General features: G+C 40.3%; 1 protein-coding gene across 3 annotated transcripts in view; it reads left to right on the top strand.

Annotated features, from left to right (window-relative positions):
• col16a1 (collagen, type XVI, alpha 1) overlaps nt 1-16,540 on the top strand; it is a 65,386-nt gene extending 48,846 nt beyond the window's left edge. For all 3 annotated transcript variants that reach the window (XM_018671478.2, XM_018671477.2, XM_018671479.2), the window contains 28 exons: nt 1,934-1,987; nt 2,105-2,224; nt 2,474-2,515; nt 2,619-2,690; nt 2,825-2,869; nt 3,523-3,567; nt 5,664-5,717; nt 5,811-5,864; nt 5,991-6,044; nt 6,137-6,181; nt 6,293-6,346; nt 6,442-6,477; nt 6,555-6,617; nt 6,706-6,777; nt 6,881-6,934; nt 7,074-7,118; nt 9,701-9,745; nt 9,950-10,003; nt 10,131-10,184; nt 10,295-10,345; nt 11,011-11,100; nt 11,241-11,276; nt 11,392-11,436; nt 12,946-13,140; nt 13,342-13,405; nt 13,597-13,773; nt 13,883-13,960; nt 14,955-16,540. In XM_018671478.2, coding sequence (XP_018526994.1) covers nt 1,934-1,987; nt 2,105-2,224; nt 2,474-2,515; nt 2,619-2,690; nt 2,825-2,869; nt 3,523-3,567; nt 5,664-5,717; nt 5,811-5,864; nt 5,991-6,044; nt 6,137-6,181; nt 6,293-6,346; nt 6,442-6,477; nt 6,555-6,617; nt 6,706-6,777; nt 6,881-6,934; nt 7,074-7,118; nt 9,701-9,745; nt 9,950-10,003; nt 10,131-10,184; nt 10,295-10,345; nt 11,011-11,100; nt 11,241-11,276; nt 11,392-11,436; nt 12,946-13,140; nt 13,342-13,405; nt 13,597-13,773; nt 13,883-13,960; nt 14,955-15,148 — 1,992 coding nt within the window. In that variant the 3' untranslated portion in view covers nt 15,149-16,540. The remainder of the gene's footprint in view (nt 1-1,933; nt 1,988-2,104; nt 2,225-2,473; nt 2,516-2,618; nt 2,691-2,824; nt 2,870-3,522; nt 3,568-5,663; nt 5,718-5,810; nt 5,865-5,990; nt 6,045-6,136; nt 6,182-6,292; nt 6,347-6,441; nt 6,478-6,554; nt 6,618-6,705; nt 6,778-6,880; nt 6,935-7,073; nt 7,119-9,700; nt 9,746-9,949; nt 10,004-10,130; nt 10,185-10,294; nt 10,346-11,010; nt 11,101-11,240; nt 11,277-11,391; nt 11,437-12,945; nt 13,141-13,341; nt 13,406-13,596; nt 13,774-13,882; nt 13,961-14,954) is intronic.
• Nucleotides 16,541-16,765: the final 225 nt, after the last annotated feature.

The raw sequence follows: 16,765 nt of genomic DNA, 5'->3' as shown, positions 1-16,765 counted from the left end.
TTTGGTTTTATTATATCATTACTGTTTTGCATACATAAAATAAGAATAAGATATACCCCTGTTAAATCATACATATTGAGCACAAGTGCTGCTTTCATGCTGTTAAAGGATGCTGCTGATGTGAGACCAAGGACAGAGTAAGTTTGGTTTATGTCACACAACATTAAAAAGGTATATGTTGGTATCTATTTATGGATAACTGTGGGAGAGGACATAAGGCTTGTGCAAATGCCTGCATATTTCATAATGACTGAGATGTATAACATGAAACATGCAGGAGCGCCGGAAAAACTACATATGTATATTCAAAGTTGTAGCCTGTTGTGGATCTGGCCTCAGAGCCTCAGTTTTAAACCTCAGGGGGTCTTGTGTGTTCCTGTGAAGTTAGCTCAGCAATTGTATGTGCAAGGACAACATCAAAGTGGGGAAATGAGGTGTGGTGAGTGTGGTGAAGTTACCTGTGCACTCTGACTGTATAGGGTGTCAGTTTTGTTTCTTTCAAGTCTGATGATGGCTTAAATTTCATCAAGGGAACATCAATGCTGATCTCTAGCCAGCTCTCAAGGGGAACTTCACCTTAATGGTGGGGTGGGGTACTGAAAATTCAATGGAAGAGTGCATGCATCATAGGTGGAAGGAAGAGATGCCCTGGAATTTGTCTGAGTCGTAGTGGAAGCCCTGACCTATTGCTGAATTGCTAAAGAAGTTGGACTACAGTGGAAAAGTTGGCGCCCTCTGCTCTCCACACACTCACTTGCACACACATTCCAGACCTGGTTCAACCTCAGTGTTTGTAGATAAACCCATCAATGCCTCTTTTTCTTTCATGGTTCTACAGGCATTATGTCACTCAAAGTAGCAGCATAGCTCTAAGGACCCTGAAAAACTGCTTTGTCTGTGAAACATAGCAGAATGTTGCTCAGAAAAATCATAAAGTTAGCAATTTGCAGATCCCTCTAGAGAATGGCAGACGTGAATGTTGCACAGTGACATATAATTACAGAGAACCCTCTTTCGAGCAAGTCTATTAATGCACAAGGCCTTGCTCTAAGCCCGTCTAACAGCCAATAGCAGGCAGCATAAAATAGCCTTTCGAGCTAATGGCTCCAGTTTGAACAATGTCAAATGGGTTTGTAATGACTTTGAAACCAGGCCAGGTGCTATTGACAGACTCTCTCAGTGGAAAGGGTCCCACTCCTTTGATAGGGAGCAGACCGCCTTTCACAGTAAATGTGATTGGGCATGTGGAGCAAGCGGTTTTACCTCAGAACTTACTGTAGGTGGAGTAACTCCATTGTGGTGTTGTGTCTCTTTTATTTCATTCCCAGTATATGTTTAAATAGCTTCACAGGCAATTAGTAGAAATTGATGATGAGGGTTTTTTTTTTTCTTTCTATTGTTACTGTTTTTTTCTGAACTGTTGACTTTCCATGGTTACATGGTTTCCATACAGGATACTGCTTTTTGCTGGCTATAAAACATAAAAAGCAATATAATCTCTGACACTGAAACAGCTTATTGTACAGTGTAACTCTGCTGTGTAATAAACAGAGGGTTTTATAGAGTGCAGTGATGGTATGGAACAAGAAATTATAACATTTGATTGTTAGAAGAAATGTGATCAGAAATGCAGACCAGGGTTTGTACCACAAAATTCCTTGTAATTGTACAGTATGGCAAAAGAGTCATGTGCTTGAGACTACTGTAAGTAGTGGGAAGAAGTACAGACTCTTTATTTAGTCTGAATTTACAGTATTTTTTAGAATTATTACTTCACTGCAATACATTGGGAAAATTTGTTTGGGTTTGTCGAATATGAAAGACGTGCTGATTTTGATAATATGGGTTTCCCTTAATTATTGTCTTACTGATAATCAGAAAGTTCTTTAATGAATAATAATTGAATTTCCATGTCCCTGCCCCCTTTTTGTAGTATTCCACTGTGCCAAACCAGCTTCCTCAAGACTCCACTGGAGTAGACGGTGATGTAAGTTTGTCAGTAAAATGATGCATTGTGGGGAATGGGGTTTATATTCAGTGACTCTCCTTTTGCTTTGCCAGTTTTTGGGATGAAAACTGTTCAGCTTGTGTGTCTATAACACAGGAAGACTGTGATGGGGGCTGTTCCCAAGGGTTGCCAGGGGTGCCAGGTATGGCTGGTGCCAAGGGTGAAAAAGGAGATCAGGGCAAGCCTGGTGTAACCCCCTTGGACAGCTGTGACAGGGTGAGATTTGGAGGGGCCTGGGAGTTTCTTGTCAAAATATTCTCTGCTTCACTATATGATTCTCCAAATCCAGAATCATATGAAACGTCACTGCGTTGGTTGTTGTGCTTTGATGAATGCACAATGACGATCCCTCATTTTGCATTGTATTTGAGTTTGCATGGCTTGATGTGAGTAGTCAGCCTGACATAATACAGTGCCAGCAGTGAAGCATTACTCTGATAACTTCTTCTCTTGTCTGCTTTGCAGTGTTTGGAGAGACTGCAGAGGGAGCAGGCGACACAGGCAGTGGTCAGCTGAGATCATTGTCATAATTTTGTAGACATGGGCACAAACACATACAGTACAGACCACGTACCACATTCCCTGGTATTTTTATTCTTTTGTCTCACAGGATGACCGATCCTGCACAGGAGCTCCTGGACTTCCAGGAATGCCTGGATCACCGGGAATCAAAGGAGAGCCAGTGAGTCTGTCTCTGTGCTTTTTCAAGCACATACTTTTAATTTGTTATGAGCATGTATGTGTGTTTGCCTTTGTGCAAGTGTGCATATCCAAACAACTATGCAGACTTCATTTTTTCCTGCATCTTAACTACAGGGTACACCAGGAGAGAGAGGCCAAGCTGGAATACCAGGAAGCATGGTAAGACTTTAATTAAAATGCAGATTGTCAAACAGCTAAACTTTAACTCCAGTGGGGCCTATTTACAGCAGAGAAGCCAGAATATTTGGCCATGGTTTTCCTGAGGAGACATATTTGCCTGGTAATGGTGAGACTAGACAGCTGTAATGTGGACACTTATTCTGAAATTCTCATTTATTGCGTGGATTTGCTTACATTTGCAGATTTTAAGTGAAGTTTTCCAGTACTTGACATCTTTTTCTAACTTACTTAATTACTTGATAATTGTACATCTACAAAAAATGTTTGAGAACTACAGTATGAAGTGCAGTTGTAATCATGAAAAGATTAAATTTCATTACAGCACCGCTGGGTTTTTGTCTCTCAAAGTTTTAGATATGAAGTTACTTGAGAGGAGTTTGAGTTTGTCACTCTCTGTGAATTGACAGAGCCCCCTACTGGTCTCAGTGAAAATGTCATACGACAGACTCATCTTTTCAATACTGATTTACACCAACACATACAAGTTTTCCTGTGATGCCTGGTGCAGTATTCAAGTAACTGGAGCAAGCTGAAACCTGCTTTAACTAGAGGTGTAAATTGATTTTTTGTTTGTTTGTTCATCTTGTCTCAGGTGTTTTTTAAAGTGTTCCTTTCACTGTTTTTCTCCACAGGGACCTCCTGGTTTCCCTGGTCCTCAGGGCCCATCTGGTTTACCTGTAAGTTTCATTCACACATTCAACCTAATTTTTTCTTCTCCTCATCAGAAATGGAAGGCGTGCTGTGAGCCTTTTCTTAGTACTAATGTGTTAGTGTGACAAGTCCTTTGTTCAAAATTCAACTTAAGTAGAAGTATTTAAGTATTGCATAGTGTTGTTTCTGTAACTAATATATAATTATATGTGACATTTAATTGTTATTATTGATGCGTGAATTTGTAAGTAGCATTTTACTGTTGTAGCTCAAAGTTACTTTTAACCATTTTTACACAGTTAGGTACTTAGGTCCAGCCATTTCCAACCTCCAAGGGCTCACAAGATAAATGGTCATAAGATGACATATTTGGCAGAAGAAAGAAGAAAAAACAAAGCTCTACTACACCAGCTCGTATTCTTTTTTTTCTTTCTTTTTTTGGCTATTCTAGAATTTTGCTTTATTGTAAAACATTAGATAATTTGACCCCTATAGACTTCAAACTGTCTCTATGGAACCATCTCACATGTTTAGAGGGAAAATGTTTCTTTGGTCACTCGAAACAACTCACTGTCAATGAATGTAGTGGAAATATAAAGTAACATAAAATGTACTACAAAATTGTACATAAGTAGAGTACTTGAGTAATTGTACTCGGTTACTTTACATCACTACTTTTACTCTTCAACTTATCTGCCCTCCTCTTACTTTTTGGCTTTTCGTCTCAAATGCAGATGATCTCACTTTTGAATCAAACAGCCCTTGAGCCTGCCCCCCGCCATCTCTCCATCCTCCCTGCCTCTCTCTGTGACTCTTTAATGAAAGTTATTTCAGATGAGGAAATGATTTGGTTGTCTCTTTCTCCAGTTGTTCAATTACTCCCTCGTCTAAGTGATGGAGAGCAGGACTGCTGTGCAGACAGAGCCCTCCCCGCTCTCTCCCTCTCTCTCTCTCCTCCTCCCTGTACAGATTTATTGTTTTAGGAGAATAGAGAAGCTAAATGAATGAGCTGTGTGAGCGCTGCATGGAATCCATTTGCAGACTAGTAGCGCTTTGTAACAGGCATTAGCTTCTGCTGGGTGCAGAAGTGTGTCTGTTTGTGCTGTTTGTGTGTGAGAGAGAGCAGTGTGACCCCCACTGCTCAATATATTCCTCATATTCAGTAGTGTGAAGTTACTAACAATGATCAGCTACTAATTAGTATGATCAATTAGTAATTAGTTTCACTAAATTACAGCCCTCAGTAATCACTCTCTAGTAGAAGGAGTGTTACTACTAAATCTTGTATCTCACAGTGATATCCTTACTGGTTATTGAAGTGCCGTTCATTTATTCATTTTAAAGGGACAATTCGCATTAATAAACACTGAGCCAAACAGCTTATTTTTAGCAGCTCCCACATTTCAAAATAATAACAATAGTTATAATTAGAGTATCTTCAGTTTCCTCTGACATTCTTTTATTTTCTCATTTATTAAAACTTTTCTCCCTTCTTTTCCTCCAGCTCTTATCTGTCTTCCGCTTGCAGCCAGTGTTGCTAGGCAACAGACCACACTCGCACATGCATATTAATATTTACGTCAAATTAATATACTGTGAAATATAGATTTTCAATATACCTTGGGATCATTGTGAGGAAACCATATGCAGAGTAAAGCCAGCATTTTGTTGCTGAGTTACACCGATACATCCCTTGTTTTTCTTTGTTTATTTTTTGTTTGAGAGCAGAGAGATCAATTACTCAATCAAATCTGCAGCTTTGTTAAGACTTGCACCTGCAATCTGCAGTGGAATGAAGGAAGGAAGGGGAAGCAGCATTTTGAAAAACCAGTATCCCTTTTTTTTTTTTTAAATTGAAACAAATTGGAGTGAGAAGGCAGTGCAGCGTTCAGCCTCCATCACAGAGATAAATCACCATCCTGATGCCCCATAGAGGTGTAGAACAAAGGGACAAAATCAAATGTAGGCATTCCCCCAAGGGAGATGATCCGAGCCAGTTAGCTGTTTCCCCTCTTTGATATTGACTTGCCTTGTCCTTGGTTCATTTCTACCTCTCTTCCTGACATACATATCACATCCAGTCCTTCATTTTCTAATCATGCCTCACTCCCGCCATTCTCAGGGTCAGCAGGGTGAGCGAGGGTCACCTGGCCTCACAGGAATGAAGGGCGAGCAGGTAACTATCTGCCAATCATTTTCCTTGATATTATAACGTAGAAAAAAAATAATTGCTTTCCCTGTTTGATTGATTGTGTGATCTTTACCTCAGGGCCCTCCGGGGACGCCTGGCTACCCAGGATCCATGGGACCACCTGGGCTGCCCGTAAGTCAGTCTTGACGCCTCATTATAACTATGGGATTGACAACAAACTTACAGCTTTAATGGATGGATAGACGGCTACAATGAAATGTGAGCTGACACTGATTCACTGCCTTTTTTATTTGTCAGGGACTAAAGGGTGAACGTGGGAGCCCCGGAGGCGCTGGTCAGAAGGGAGAATCAGTAAGCCACTACACCAGCACTGTTATGTAATACACAATAAATCTACAGTTTGTGTTGTATATTACTGGTTGACATTTCCTTCCCCTCTTCAGGGTCCTCCTGGTAACCCTGGGTATCAAGGACAGGCTGGCTTACCGGTCAGTTTGTCATCATAAATTCTGCTCAGCAATATTTAGAGTCTGGCTTCTTCATGTATCACAACATATTTTAATAACTGCTTCATAATTTGATCCAATCTGTGCGTGCAGGGCAGTAAAGGAGACACAGGACCAGCAGGGCCTCCAGGTGAAAAAGGGGAACCGGTATGCATAACACACTTTGTACAAACACATGGTACAAAAATGTGGCTATTTGAGACAAATTATACAAAGTTACATGTTACTTCTTTTATTTCAAGGGTTTCCAAGGACAACCAGGCTTCCCAGGACCACCTGTATGTAAATTTAGCTTCTCTGTTTCACTTTTTGGAACATGTGCAGGGGACTTTGCATATAATTGTGTGTATTTTAGGGTCCACCAGGTCCCTCTGGCAAAAGTGGAAGGGAAGGGCTCCCTGGACTCAAAGGTGAAAAAGTGAGTACAAAACATTCCTTTAGCCATTTCTGGTTTTCACTGCATACAAAATGATCATTCACTGTACTGAAAATACCTACTTTCAAAGGGCAACGATGGTGCTCAAGGGTCTCAGGGACCAACTGGACCTCCAGGCTCACCAGGCTCCCCAGGATTGATGGTACATATGATATCCCTGTATATTATCCAAGTTTTAATATATTTGTTGGCTCCATACTGTTCAGAATCCTCATCTGCAGTTGTCTGTTTTTGCATCGAAAAAGGGCCCCCCTGGCATTGAAGGAATGGATGGGAAAGATGGTAAACCAGGGTTGCGGGTAAGTCACAAACACATGCGCATGGGTGGCATGCCCACACACATGCAGAATACCCAAACACACAAGGCAGTACAGCTATCGTGAGTATACTGAAAAATGTAATAGTTGACCTTTGACGCTGGCTATTTTTTGTTGTTAGGGAGAGCAAGGCCCTCCAGGCCCTGCAGGACCAAGAGGAATCCCAGTGAGTTTCACCTCTAACATCTACATGACCTGATTTGCAGAAAAAAAACATGAATTAGGCAGAAAAAATACTGTGCTGAACACGAAATAGTATCCAAATCAACTCTCAACACAATGTATGAAATTATACATGTTTGTGTGAATAATTGCCAATCTCTTTTCAGTTTGGTTACTTTTGTAATCTCAATCTCATATAGATCTTCACACTCACTCAGTTGCATAAAATGAGTTAATAAATCTGGTCCTTCAGTCATATATAGTATACTGAAGGACCATATTCACGGTCCCGGAGGATGTATCCTTCTGATCCCCCTACTTCCTCTAGTATCACCAGGAGGTTTCACTTATACTGTAAAATATGTTAATAGCTACAAAGTAGTTTGGTGAAAAATTCTGTACCGTCATGATCCCCAGAGGATTACTCTTACAAAAAAGAAGTATACTTCAAATGAATTTTAGTAAGTAAACCCAAGTGAAATTCAAATATATGTCCCAAGTATACTTTATGTTGTAAGAATACGAATATAAATGTACTAGTGGTATACTTTTAAGTGTATGATTTCAATACTGTTATGCTTATTAGTTTATAAAAGTATACTTTTAAGTTTACTGTAAGTGTAATTGTAGTATACATTGAGAGAGAGATAACTGAGAGATGTTTTTCTATCTATATATCAAAGAGAGCCAGAGAGATCATTTGTATAGTAATAGGCTACAATAGCAGCCAGTATGAATCAAGTCTGTTAAAATACTCACACTTTGGAAGAACTGTCAGTAAAATCAGACAAATATCATCCCGTTTTCTGTGGGGGTTAAAAACACTGTGAACATAAAAGATCAGGTTCAGTTCCGCTCATGTACTCAACACTATTCCATCTCAAAGCTGACAGCTTTCTTACTAGAAATATGAACATGTAAGTTTACAAGATAGTGTGTTAAAGATACACTGGAGTACAACCTCAAATAGGCCAGTATGTGTGAAATAGGTATTCAATAGGCTACTTGAGAGAGAAAGCACAACTACAAGCCAAGTATACTTAAACTTTCTGTATAAGGCAAGAACACCTAATTATATTTTTCCATCCAAGATTAAGACTTGCCTGTATAAGACAAGTATACTTAAGTTTCATTTTGTTTTGTATACATAAAATGTAAACTAGAAGCATACTTAATTATTTTGTAGTTTAAAAGACGTTTACTAATAGCACACTTAAATAAACTCTTTTTTGTCGTAAGGGTAAGGCTGATTACTTTGATGGTCCCCTGACATTTTCTCTGGCGCAGTCATGAGGTTGAGATTTTTGGTATTTTGTGAAATGTCTCAACAACTATTGAATGAATTGCCATGACATTTGGTATAGATATCCACGGTCCCAAGAGGATGAGTCGTAATCACTTGGGTGATCCCCAGACTTTTCCTTCAGTGACTTCAGCAGGTCAAAGATTACTCAATGAAATTGCTTGATGGATTGGCACAAAATTTGGTACAGGCATTCATATTCCCTTCAGGATGAATTATAACTTGCTGATCCACATTTCATCCAGCATTATCATCAGATTACATTTTTAATTTGTCTAAAACTGGTTTGTTGCTTAATACCTACAACTAATTAGATTTCCATCATATTCAACTGTAGTTTGTGTTTAGCCCTCATTAAAAACTAAGATGTATTAGCATTAAGCTCAGCGCCTTAGTGTAGTCTCACAAAGCTGCTAGCAAGATTGCAGACTTAAACTCTTGTTAAAACATAGAATCCTTGAGAGATAAATGTAAATGTTATGTTCATCCAAGCATTTACATCAGGAAGGCCCTCATTATTTTTCACATACAGTAGCTCGTTTTGGTAGACAGAGGCTGGTAGGCATACTTTTTATATAATGCATTAGAATTGCACTGCCCTGGCTCACCTTCAGATTCACAAACAGCAAAGTAGTATGCAAATCGGACTGCATGACTAAACCTTTGTCACTGAAAGCCTGTCTAAAGCTCTGTATGGAGAAATGGATTGGTGGGTCAATTGTTTGTGCCTTGAATATGGTGCCTTGCATATGTATAGAAAAGTCTCAAGACAGCTGTTATCGTCTTAATTCTTGACCATTTAGTAATATTTTTACTTTATTTACTATATTTATCTTTAATTTTTTAACAGCATCCTATGCTAATTATCATTAACTATAGCTAGTACTACAGTCACACTACATTAGTTTGTGCTATCACTACTGAGTCTTGTTGATTTCGTATCACTGATGATGTGATCCCATTTGAAACTTGTAAGTCTCCTGTGTTATTCTAAGGTCTTTTTAAATCTCTGTCTTGTATATCATCATGGCAGAGATGGTAGTATTCACACACACACAGAGGACATACAAACATACATACATACAAAGGAATGAGTAGCTGCCTCTCTCTATCCCTCCATTTCTTTTTTTATTTCTCTCCCCTGCTCCCTGTATCTGAGTTTGTGTTCTACCCAAGAGCAGGTGTTCAGGATTTCAAAGACACGTCTGCCTGTTCTTTGGCAGCCTCAGCTTTGTGAATTTTGATACTGTACCAATCTCATGCTCTTTGATGTCTCTCCTCAGGGATTCAAAGGGAAAACTGGCCATGTTGGCTTCCCTGGGCAGAAGGTTAGCCAACAACTCATTGCTTTATCACCACACTATGTCTTTCTGTTTGTCTACTTACTGCTGCTGTCTGTTGCGTGTTCATCAAGACAAGCTGTTTTATCAAGATTATAATTATGAAAACTGCCCTCACACAAGTCTGGGTTTTATTACTGCTTGTATTTCATGTTCCCATATTATCTTTTCATTACTTTCTCATCCTTTCAGGGTGAGGCTGGACCTTCAGGTCCACCTGGACCTCCAGGCAGACCAGGACATGATGTGAGTATTTCTGTCTTCTATCAATTTGGATGTATGTACGTATCCATGCCCAAGGCAAGACTATATATATATATCACAATCAGTGTAACCCTGACAACCACTAAAGGTCAATTTGTGACCTTTCTAGGGTGATCCCGGTACCCCTGGAGCTCAGGGTCGACCTGGACCCCCCGGCCACATTGTAAGTTCACTGCCCTTTCAACCTTAAAACCTTATACATGTCTGATCTGTTCTAAAGTATTTGTAAGTGTGTTAAACTTAAGTCAAGTGTGTGTTTACTTTCCCTATCAGGGTTCTACAGGTCCAGCTGGACCTCCAGGTCCTCCTGGTGCATCAGGACTGGTAAGAGAAGTACTGCAAAGCAAGGCTTTGGATAATTCAATTAGATTAATTGAGTCTTTAACTGTTTGAGGAGGAAAATGGATTGTTTAATCAGCCAAAAATGTTAGAGATAAATAAACAAGTGAGTGCTAGGGGTGACAAATAACACAAACATTGATTATGATTACTGTAAATAAGTACAAGAGCACATACTTCAAAAAGGGAAAATGAATGACTAAAGATAAGGATGTAGTATCTTAATTTAAACCTTTACAAGCTATGATTAATGTGCCTTTAAAAAAAAGTATATGTGCAGTAAAGTTTTACTATATTCGTGAAATCTGAAAAAAACAGTAGCCCACTATATTTGTGGGGTCTGACAGCTTTGTGGGTACCAAAATGCTAGAGTTTAAATGGCTATTTGAGGGTTAAGACGTTTTAGAGTTAAGGCTAGAGTTGGGTCAGGGTTAGGCATTGAGTTGTGGTGGTGAAGGTGAGGTTAAGGGGCTAGGGAATGCATTATTTCAATGACAGGACCCCACAAAGATAGGTGTACAAGGATGTGTATGTGTATGTGTGTAAGAGAGAGGGTGAAAAAAGACACAATTGAAATTCTGTCCTGCCGCCAAATGTGCAAACAATAGAAGAGAATCTAAATTCTCAACCTTTTTTCTGTCACTCTCCAGGGTATAAAGGGAGATAAGGGCCAGGCTGGTGAGAGGGGTTCACCTGGGATGGTAGGACCCCCAGGGCCACCCGGACACCCGGGGCCCATGGTTAGTACCTCTCAACATGTGTCTGCTTCAAAATGTGTCCTCTCCAAAACAAAGTAGATATAATTGAACATGATTCAAACTGCTAGCATGCCAATACATCTCACCTAACCCTTTTTTTCTGCTTTCACTTCGTCTTTTAGGGAGAGCCAGGCAGTGATGGCGCTGCTGGTAAAGATGTGAGTAATGTCTGAGTGTGGTGTTTGTCCCCATTAAAGGATAATGGAGAGAGATCGATGTGGTAATGTGTATATTTCATTCCTTGATGGCTATTGTCTTTCTTTGTTTTGACAGGGAACGGCAGGGCCACCAGGGGAGAATGGGCAGCCAGGTCAAAAGGTAAGAGTTGACTCAGCATGGTACAGTGCATTATGTGTGTGTGCGTGTCTGTCTGTCTGTCTGTGTGCTGACAAGCCGAGCGTCAACCATCCATTACATCAATAGACCGTCTGAATGCGTTGAGATGTCCCCTTTTTCTCTCCCTTTTAGCCTAGAGAGACTCCAGTCAGTGCACTGCGGTGCTGAACACGCTTGCTCCTTCCATTTCTGCCCGTTCAGCACCCTCACTTAACACAGTCATCAGTTCACTAACCCTCCGACCCTCCCACCGACTCCCTCTTTCCTCCTCACCTCACTTCACCCCTCTCCAGACTGGCAGACAGCCGCCTGCTAGCCCTCTGTGACTACAGAGCCTGTTGGATCTCTCCTTAAACACAGGCTTACGGTACTGTAGGTGGATATAGTGATAAAGTTATTCTTCTGCCTCTGGGATAATGCTATTAAGCATGAGGGGAGATGCTAGATGAGGCTATTTGTCACGCTGACAGGATGGCATTGTCAGGGTTTTAGCTGCACAGAAGAGGAGAACAGAGGAAAAAGACAAGAATGGACTCCTCTATTCTTCTCCCTCCTCTCTATTTCACAAGCCGCTTGTCTGTCGGAGACGTGTAAACATTAGACGTCCATTATGGGCTGCTTTGTCCTCGATAAATCACTGTCGCTTATATAGCGCCGGTGGTTTTTTTGAGGTGTATTTACACAACCTGAATGGTGGGCTGTCTGTTGAGCGGAAAGTGATATAGATGTGGCCAATAGCTGTCTTAAAGGGCTTTCTTTTGCTCATAAGCATCTCAAAATTTGCTAATTTAACCATCTCCTGGCTTTGGCTTCATGTTTAACATAGAGGCATGAGAGTGGTATCAATCATCTTATCTGACCCTTGGAAAGAAAGCAAAAATCTTCTAAATGAAATGGCATCAATAATATAATAAGTAAAGTGCATAATATTGAGTTTTAAAGAAGCTATGTGTAGGTTTTGCTATACCTACATAGCTAACATTAGCATTAAAAGTCACATTAACATTGCGAGTTCAGCAAACTTCATTCCTTTACTCACCAAGATCTGTCTCCAACTGCTTCTAGTTCTACCGCTTCTTTTCTTCTAATGAAGTTAGCATGCTAACCAGCTAGCCCCAGCCCAGCCAGCCAGTCTCATTACTTTCCCACGGCAACTCACTGTAACATCCACTCTGTCTCGAAGAGGTAGTGCTGCTCAGTGGTCGTATTCTAACCTCTTGTATTGTAAATAATGATGTCTGAAGCTCTTAGCAAGTGGACATCACCATCTGTTCCTGGCAAGAAATCATGTTCAGCAGGCGAATAAACTTACAAATAGCCCCTTTAAGAAGTGATAAATGTGTATAATCAGTGGTAATAAGTGTCTTAACGCTAGAAACTAAAGAATGTGATGAATGAATATCCATTTTTTATCCAGTCGCTGAAAGAAGTAGCATAGCAGTAGAAGTCCTTTTATCCACTACCGTTACCTTGTGAGTGTCTGTCTTTCAGGGTGAGTCAGGGGCCCCAGGCCAAAGGGGTCCTCCTGGGGAGAGAGGCAGACCAGGGCCTCCTGGTGGTGGAGGTTACCTCTCCAAGGATGCACAGCCAATGATTGGCCCAGTCGGACCCAGAGGGGAAAGGGGAAGCCCAGGTTCGTCAGGCCCCCCCGGACTTCCTGGACCTCCAGGGTCGCCAGGAAACGATGTAAGATACTTTTTAGTTACATTTGTAGCTCGGTAGCCTCATTTTTATTTTATTTTTAAGTTTTTAATCAGCTCAATCAGTGCAATGGCCAGAGGCGCTCACTGGCTCCATCTGCTCTTGTAAATAATGAATTTTTTAATTATCTGCTTTGATTAATGTTTGCCGGTTTGTTTTTCTCTTTTTTCTTGTATCCTCTCACAGGCTGTAGTTAATTATGATGAAATCAAAAACTTCATTCGCCAGCAGGTCATCAAGATCTTCGATGGTGAGGACGTGCTAATCTCTGGAATTGTTTTGTGAATGTTTATTTTTGTGCATAATGCCACAATTTCAGCACTAGAGCAATGTTTTTTTTCTTCAGATGTATATCTCTCTTTCAAAGCATTTTTTCATTTTTCCTCTGGGACACCTCAGCTCTTACCACTGCATTTGTTATTGCCTGTTTCCCCTCCTCAGAGAGAATGGCCTATTACATGTCTCGCATGCAGATGCCAGTAGAGATGGTGGCATCCCCAGGTCGGCCTGGGCCCCCAGGGAAAGATGGCTCTCCAGGTAATCCCGGCGCCCCGGGTGCACCTGGCCTCCCGGGACAGATCGGCAGGCAAGGCCGGCCAGGAGGCCTAGGACCCCCAGGTGAACCTTTCACTCCTAGCATCATGACAGTGACATCAAGTGTCATTGTGAATTTAGTGTAAACTGTTGAACTGTCATGTGGTCAAAATGGGTGACTTACTTTCTGTAGGACCACGAGGACCACCAGGAGAAAAAGGAGACAAGGGCATTGGGGAGATGGGAGATGTAGGACCTCCAGGTGCACCAGGTAATTTACCACACTTGGTCCATGGTTCATGAAGTAGTACAGTGATGGCCATTTGATTTGAGCCATTGGAGAGTACATTGTGTTTAATGTGTAGCGCATTTCCTTGAGTATTAACAAAAAAGTTTTTGTGAATTGTAAAATCAGTTGGAGTAAATCTTCTCTTTGGTCTCGTTTTGTTGATGCACTTACATCTGGAACAATCATCTGCCTGTTTTTTCAGAATGGTTTGTGCATGCAAGCAAGCTGCACCTGATGCTAAACCATTAGCTGGCAGCATTGGCTAACATTGTATCAAGTCAAATGATGCTAATTACTTAAGAAGTTTGTGTTGTTGTTGATTGGTAAATTGCCAGCATGATGAAAGTAATTTTTCATCATTCTTAAGCTGTCTTAATTAAAATTGCCAGGCTAGTAATCACCCAAATCAACATCTAAGATCCTTTAATCATCACAAAGTTCAGATAGCATTTGCTAAATTAGCAAATTAGTATCTGTATTCGCTTTATATGGAGCAGTTTATTTCATGTGGATTGATAAATAGTGTTGGTTGAAAAAGCAACTACACTTGCATGAAATGATCACATTAGGATTTTCACGTTTCCCTAATGTTCCCCTGATAACAGACACGATAATAACATCATATAGAGATTCTTTTTTCTCAGTGTGTATTTCCTTACCATATTACGAATCATTTAAGTTCTTCATCTTCTGCTTTAGCGTGAAATAGCAACACTACACTCACAGAAGTTGTATTACAGTGATTAAGATAAATCCTCAAAGAAATAGTTTAACATGTTGGTTATTTGCCTTTTAGCTCACAGTTAATGATTGTTACTGCTGTTCTATCTTTACAGGAAATATGAAGCTACAACCAGCAGCTGATTATCTTAGCTTGGCATAAAGACTATACAGAGGAACCTGGTTATGTCCAAAGGTAAAAAAAAAGGATACTGGAACAATTATTACATTCCTTTTATTTCCTTTCTTCTCCCAGGTGTCCCTGGACCTCCTGGCTATGGTAAGATGGGACCTCCAGGTCCTGTTGGCCAGCAAGGTGTTCCTGGGATCCCAGGACCTCCGGGACCAACTGGTTCAAAGGGAAATGATGGCAGGTGTAATCCTGGAGACTGTATGAGCCATCAAGTAGAATACAGCCCCAAGGGCCCACCTATCAAGGGCCCCTGGTAGAGGGCTAGAGGTAGTGGGGGAGAGGGGCAGGGGGGACTGAAGCAAAGAGACTACAGAAAAGACACAAAGCCAAAGACCATGACCCAAAGTTATTGAATTTGATAAACTAAAGGAGCGGCCAGTGTTGAGTTGTATAGATTTACCCACACAGATTTTCTGCTGTAGCTCTGAGCAAAAATCCAAAATTTCTTTCTAAGGGCCCCACTGGAACTGAGGCCTGCAAAGACACACCAGCAGCACATTTTTATTGCATCATTCCCTTTCTCTGTGAATGCCAATTCACTGCTATATTACTGCCTCTTATTTTCTCACTGTGTTTCACTCCTTTTGTACAATTTCAAACAACCCAGGGGAGGTGACAAGAATCACAATCTGTATTTTCTTCCTTGATTAATTCTGGCCTCTTTTGTTTTCTTTCTTTCTTTCCTTTTAAATTTTCTTTGTCTAAATCTGTAGAAAGAGAATACACACAATTATTGTAGCACTTTGCTTCCACCTCTCATATCTTTGTTCCTTTGTCACAGAATCCCATTTGGAGTGCATCCCATGCATTTCTAATGTTCTGTCTCAGTGCCTGAGGTGTGATACATATTTGAATTTGACTTGTAAGAGAATATCCCTAGAAATGTATTTCAGTTCTGTAGAAACAAACGTCAAAAACTTGCATTCATATCAAGGAGGCTTGATGGATTGACTGTTTTGTATATATTTATATTTATATATATAGTGGCTTTTGATACTTTTTCAAAGGATTTGATAAAAGGCATATGCATGGCCCGCCACTTATTTTTCATTGTCAATGGTTATACAGCAACAATGCAAATACAAAGAAATGCCAAAGGGATATTTTTCTAAGGTCTATAAGCTTTCAAAATGGAATAATGCTGTTCTGTAAAAGACAAATTATTTATAGAAGAAAATTGCGTTTACATAAGGAAGCATATTGGCTTTTGTAATTATTTTGCTGACATTCATTTTGCGTAATTTTAACTCCAGTCTTCTTGGAAGTGAAGCAATTTTAAAGCATCTCATCTCATTTTATATTCCAAAGTAGCTGTAATAGCCATCTGCCTGCTTCACTAGGCACTTGTTTAAGAAAATATGAGCAATAATTGAGCCCATTCACCACAGGTACTGTAATGCGACCACCATAATATCATCACAAACATTTGTAGTGTTACATGGTGCTGTATTTTTGGTTTGCTGTCTGTTATTTTTGTCACTTTTTGTCATTTCTAGAAGTCTCTGGAGTTATAAATCATTACTATCTCTTCCCATCTCCATAGTTTAATTGGCAGTTTAAACTATGAGCCATGGTCAGACTTTTCTTTCTCACAAGCTAGCCCATGGGAAATATTAAGCTTAAAACTGAATTAAATTGCTTTTCAAAGAGGCTTTATCATGTGGTTATCATTGTCAGCCTGTGTTGTAACAAACGCTGTTGTTCGTCCATGGACGGATTATGAGATGATGGGCCCCTGGGCACAGACATGTAAAAGACCCCTCCCCACTTCTCCTACAGAGCAGCACATCCAGACTAAAGTTGCAGTTGTGTGACTCTTTGTAGTTGGTTCACATTTCTTCATAGTTGTTTTGTCTCTTTGTAGTTGGTTTATG

Source organism: Lates calcarifer, linkage group LG3 (assembly GCF_001640805.2).
Source record: "Lates calcarifer isolate ASB-BC8 linkage group LG3, TLL_Latcal_v3, whole genome shotgun sequence".
NCBI classification, from domain to species: domain Eukaryota; kingdom Metazoa; phylum Chordata; class Actinopteri; family Centropomidae; genus Lates; species Lates calcarifer.
This window is presented reverse-complemented; position numbering and strand designations above follow the sequence as displayed.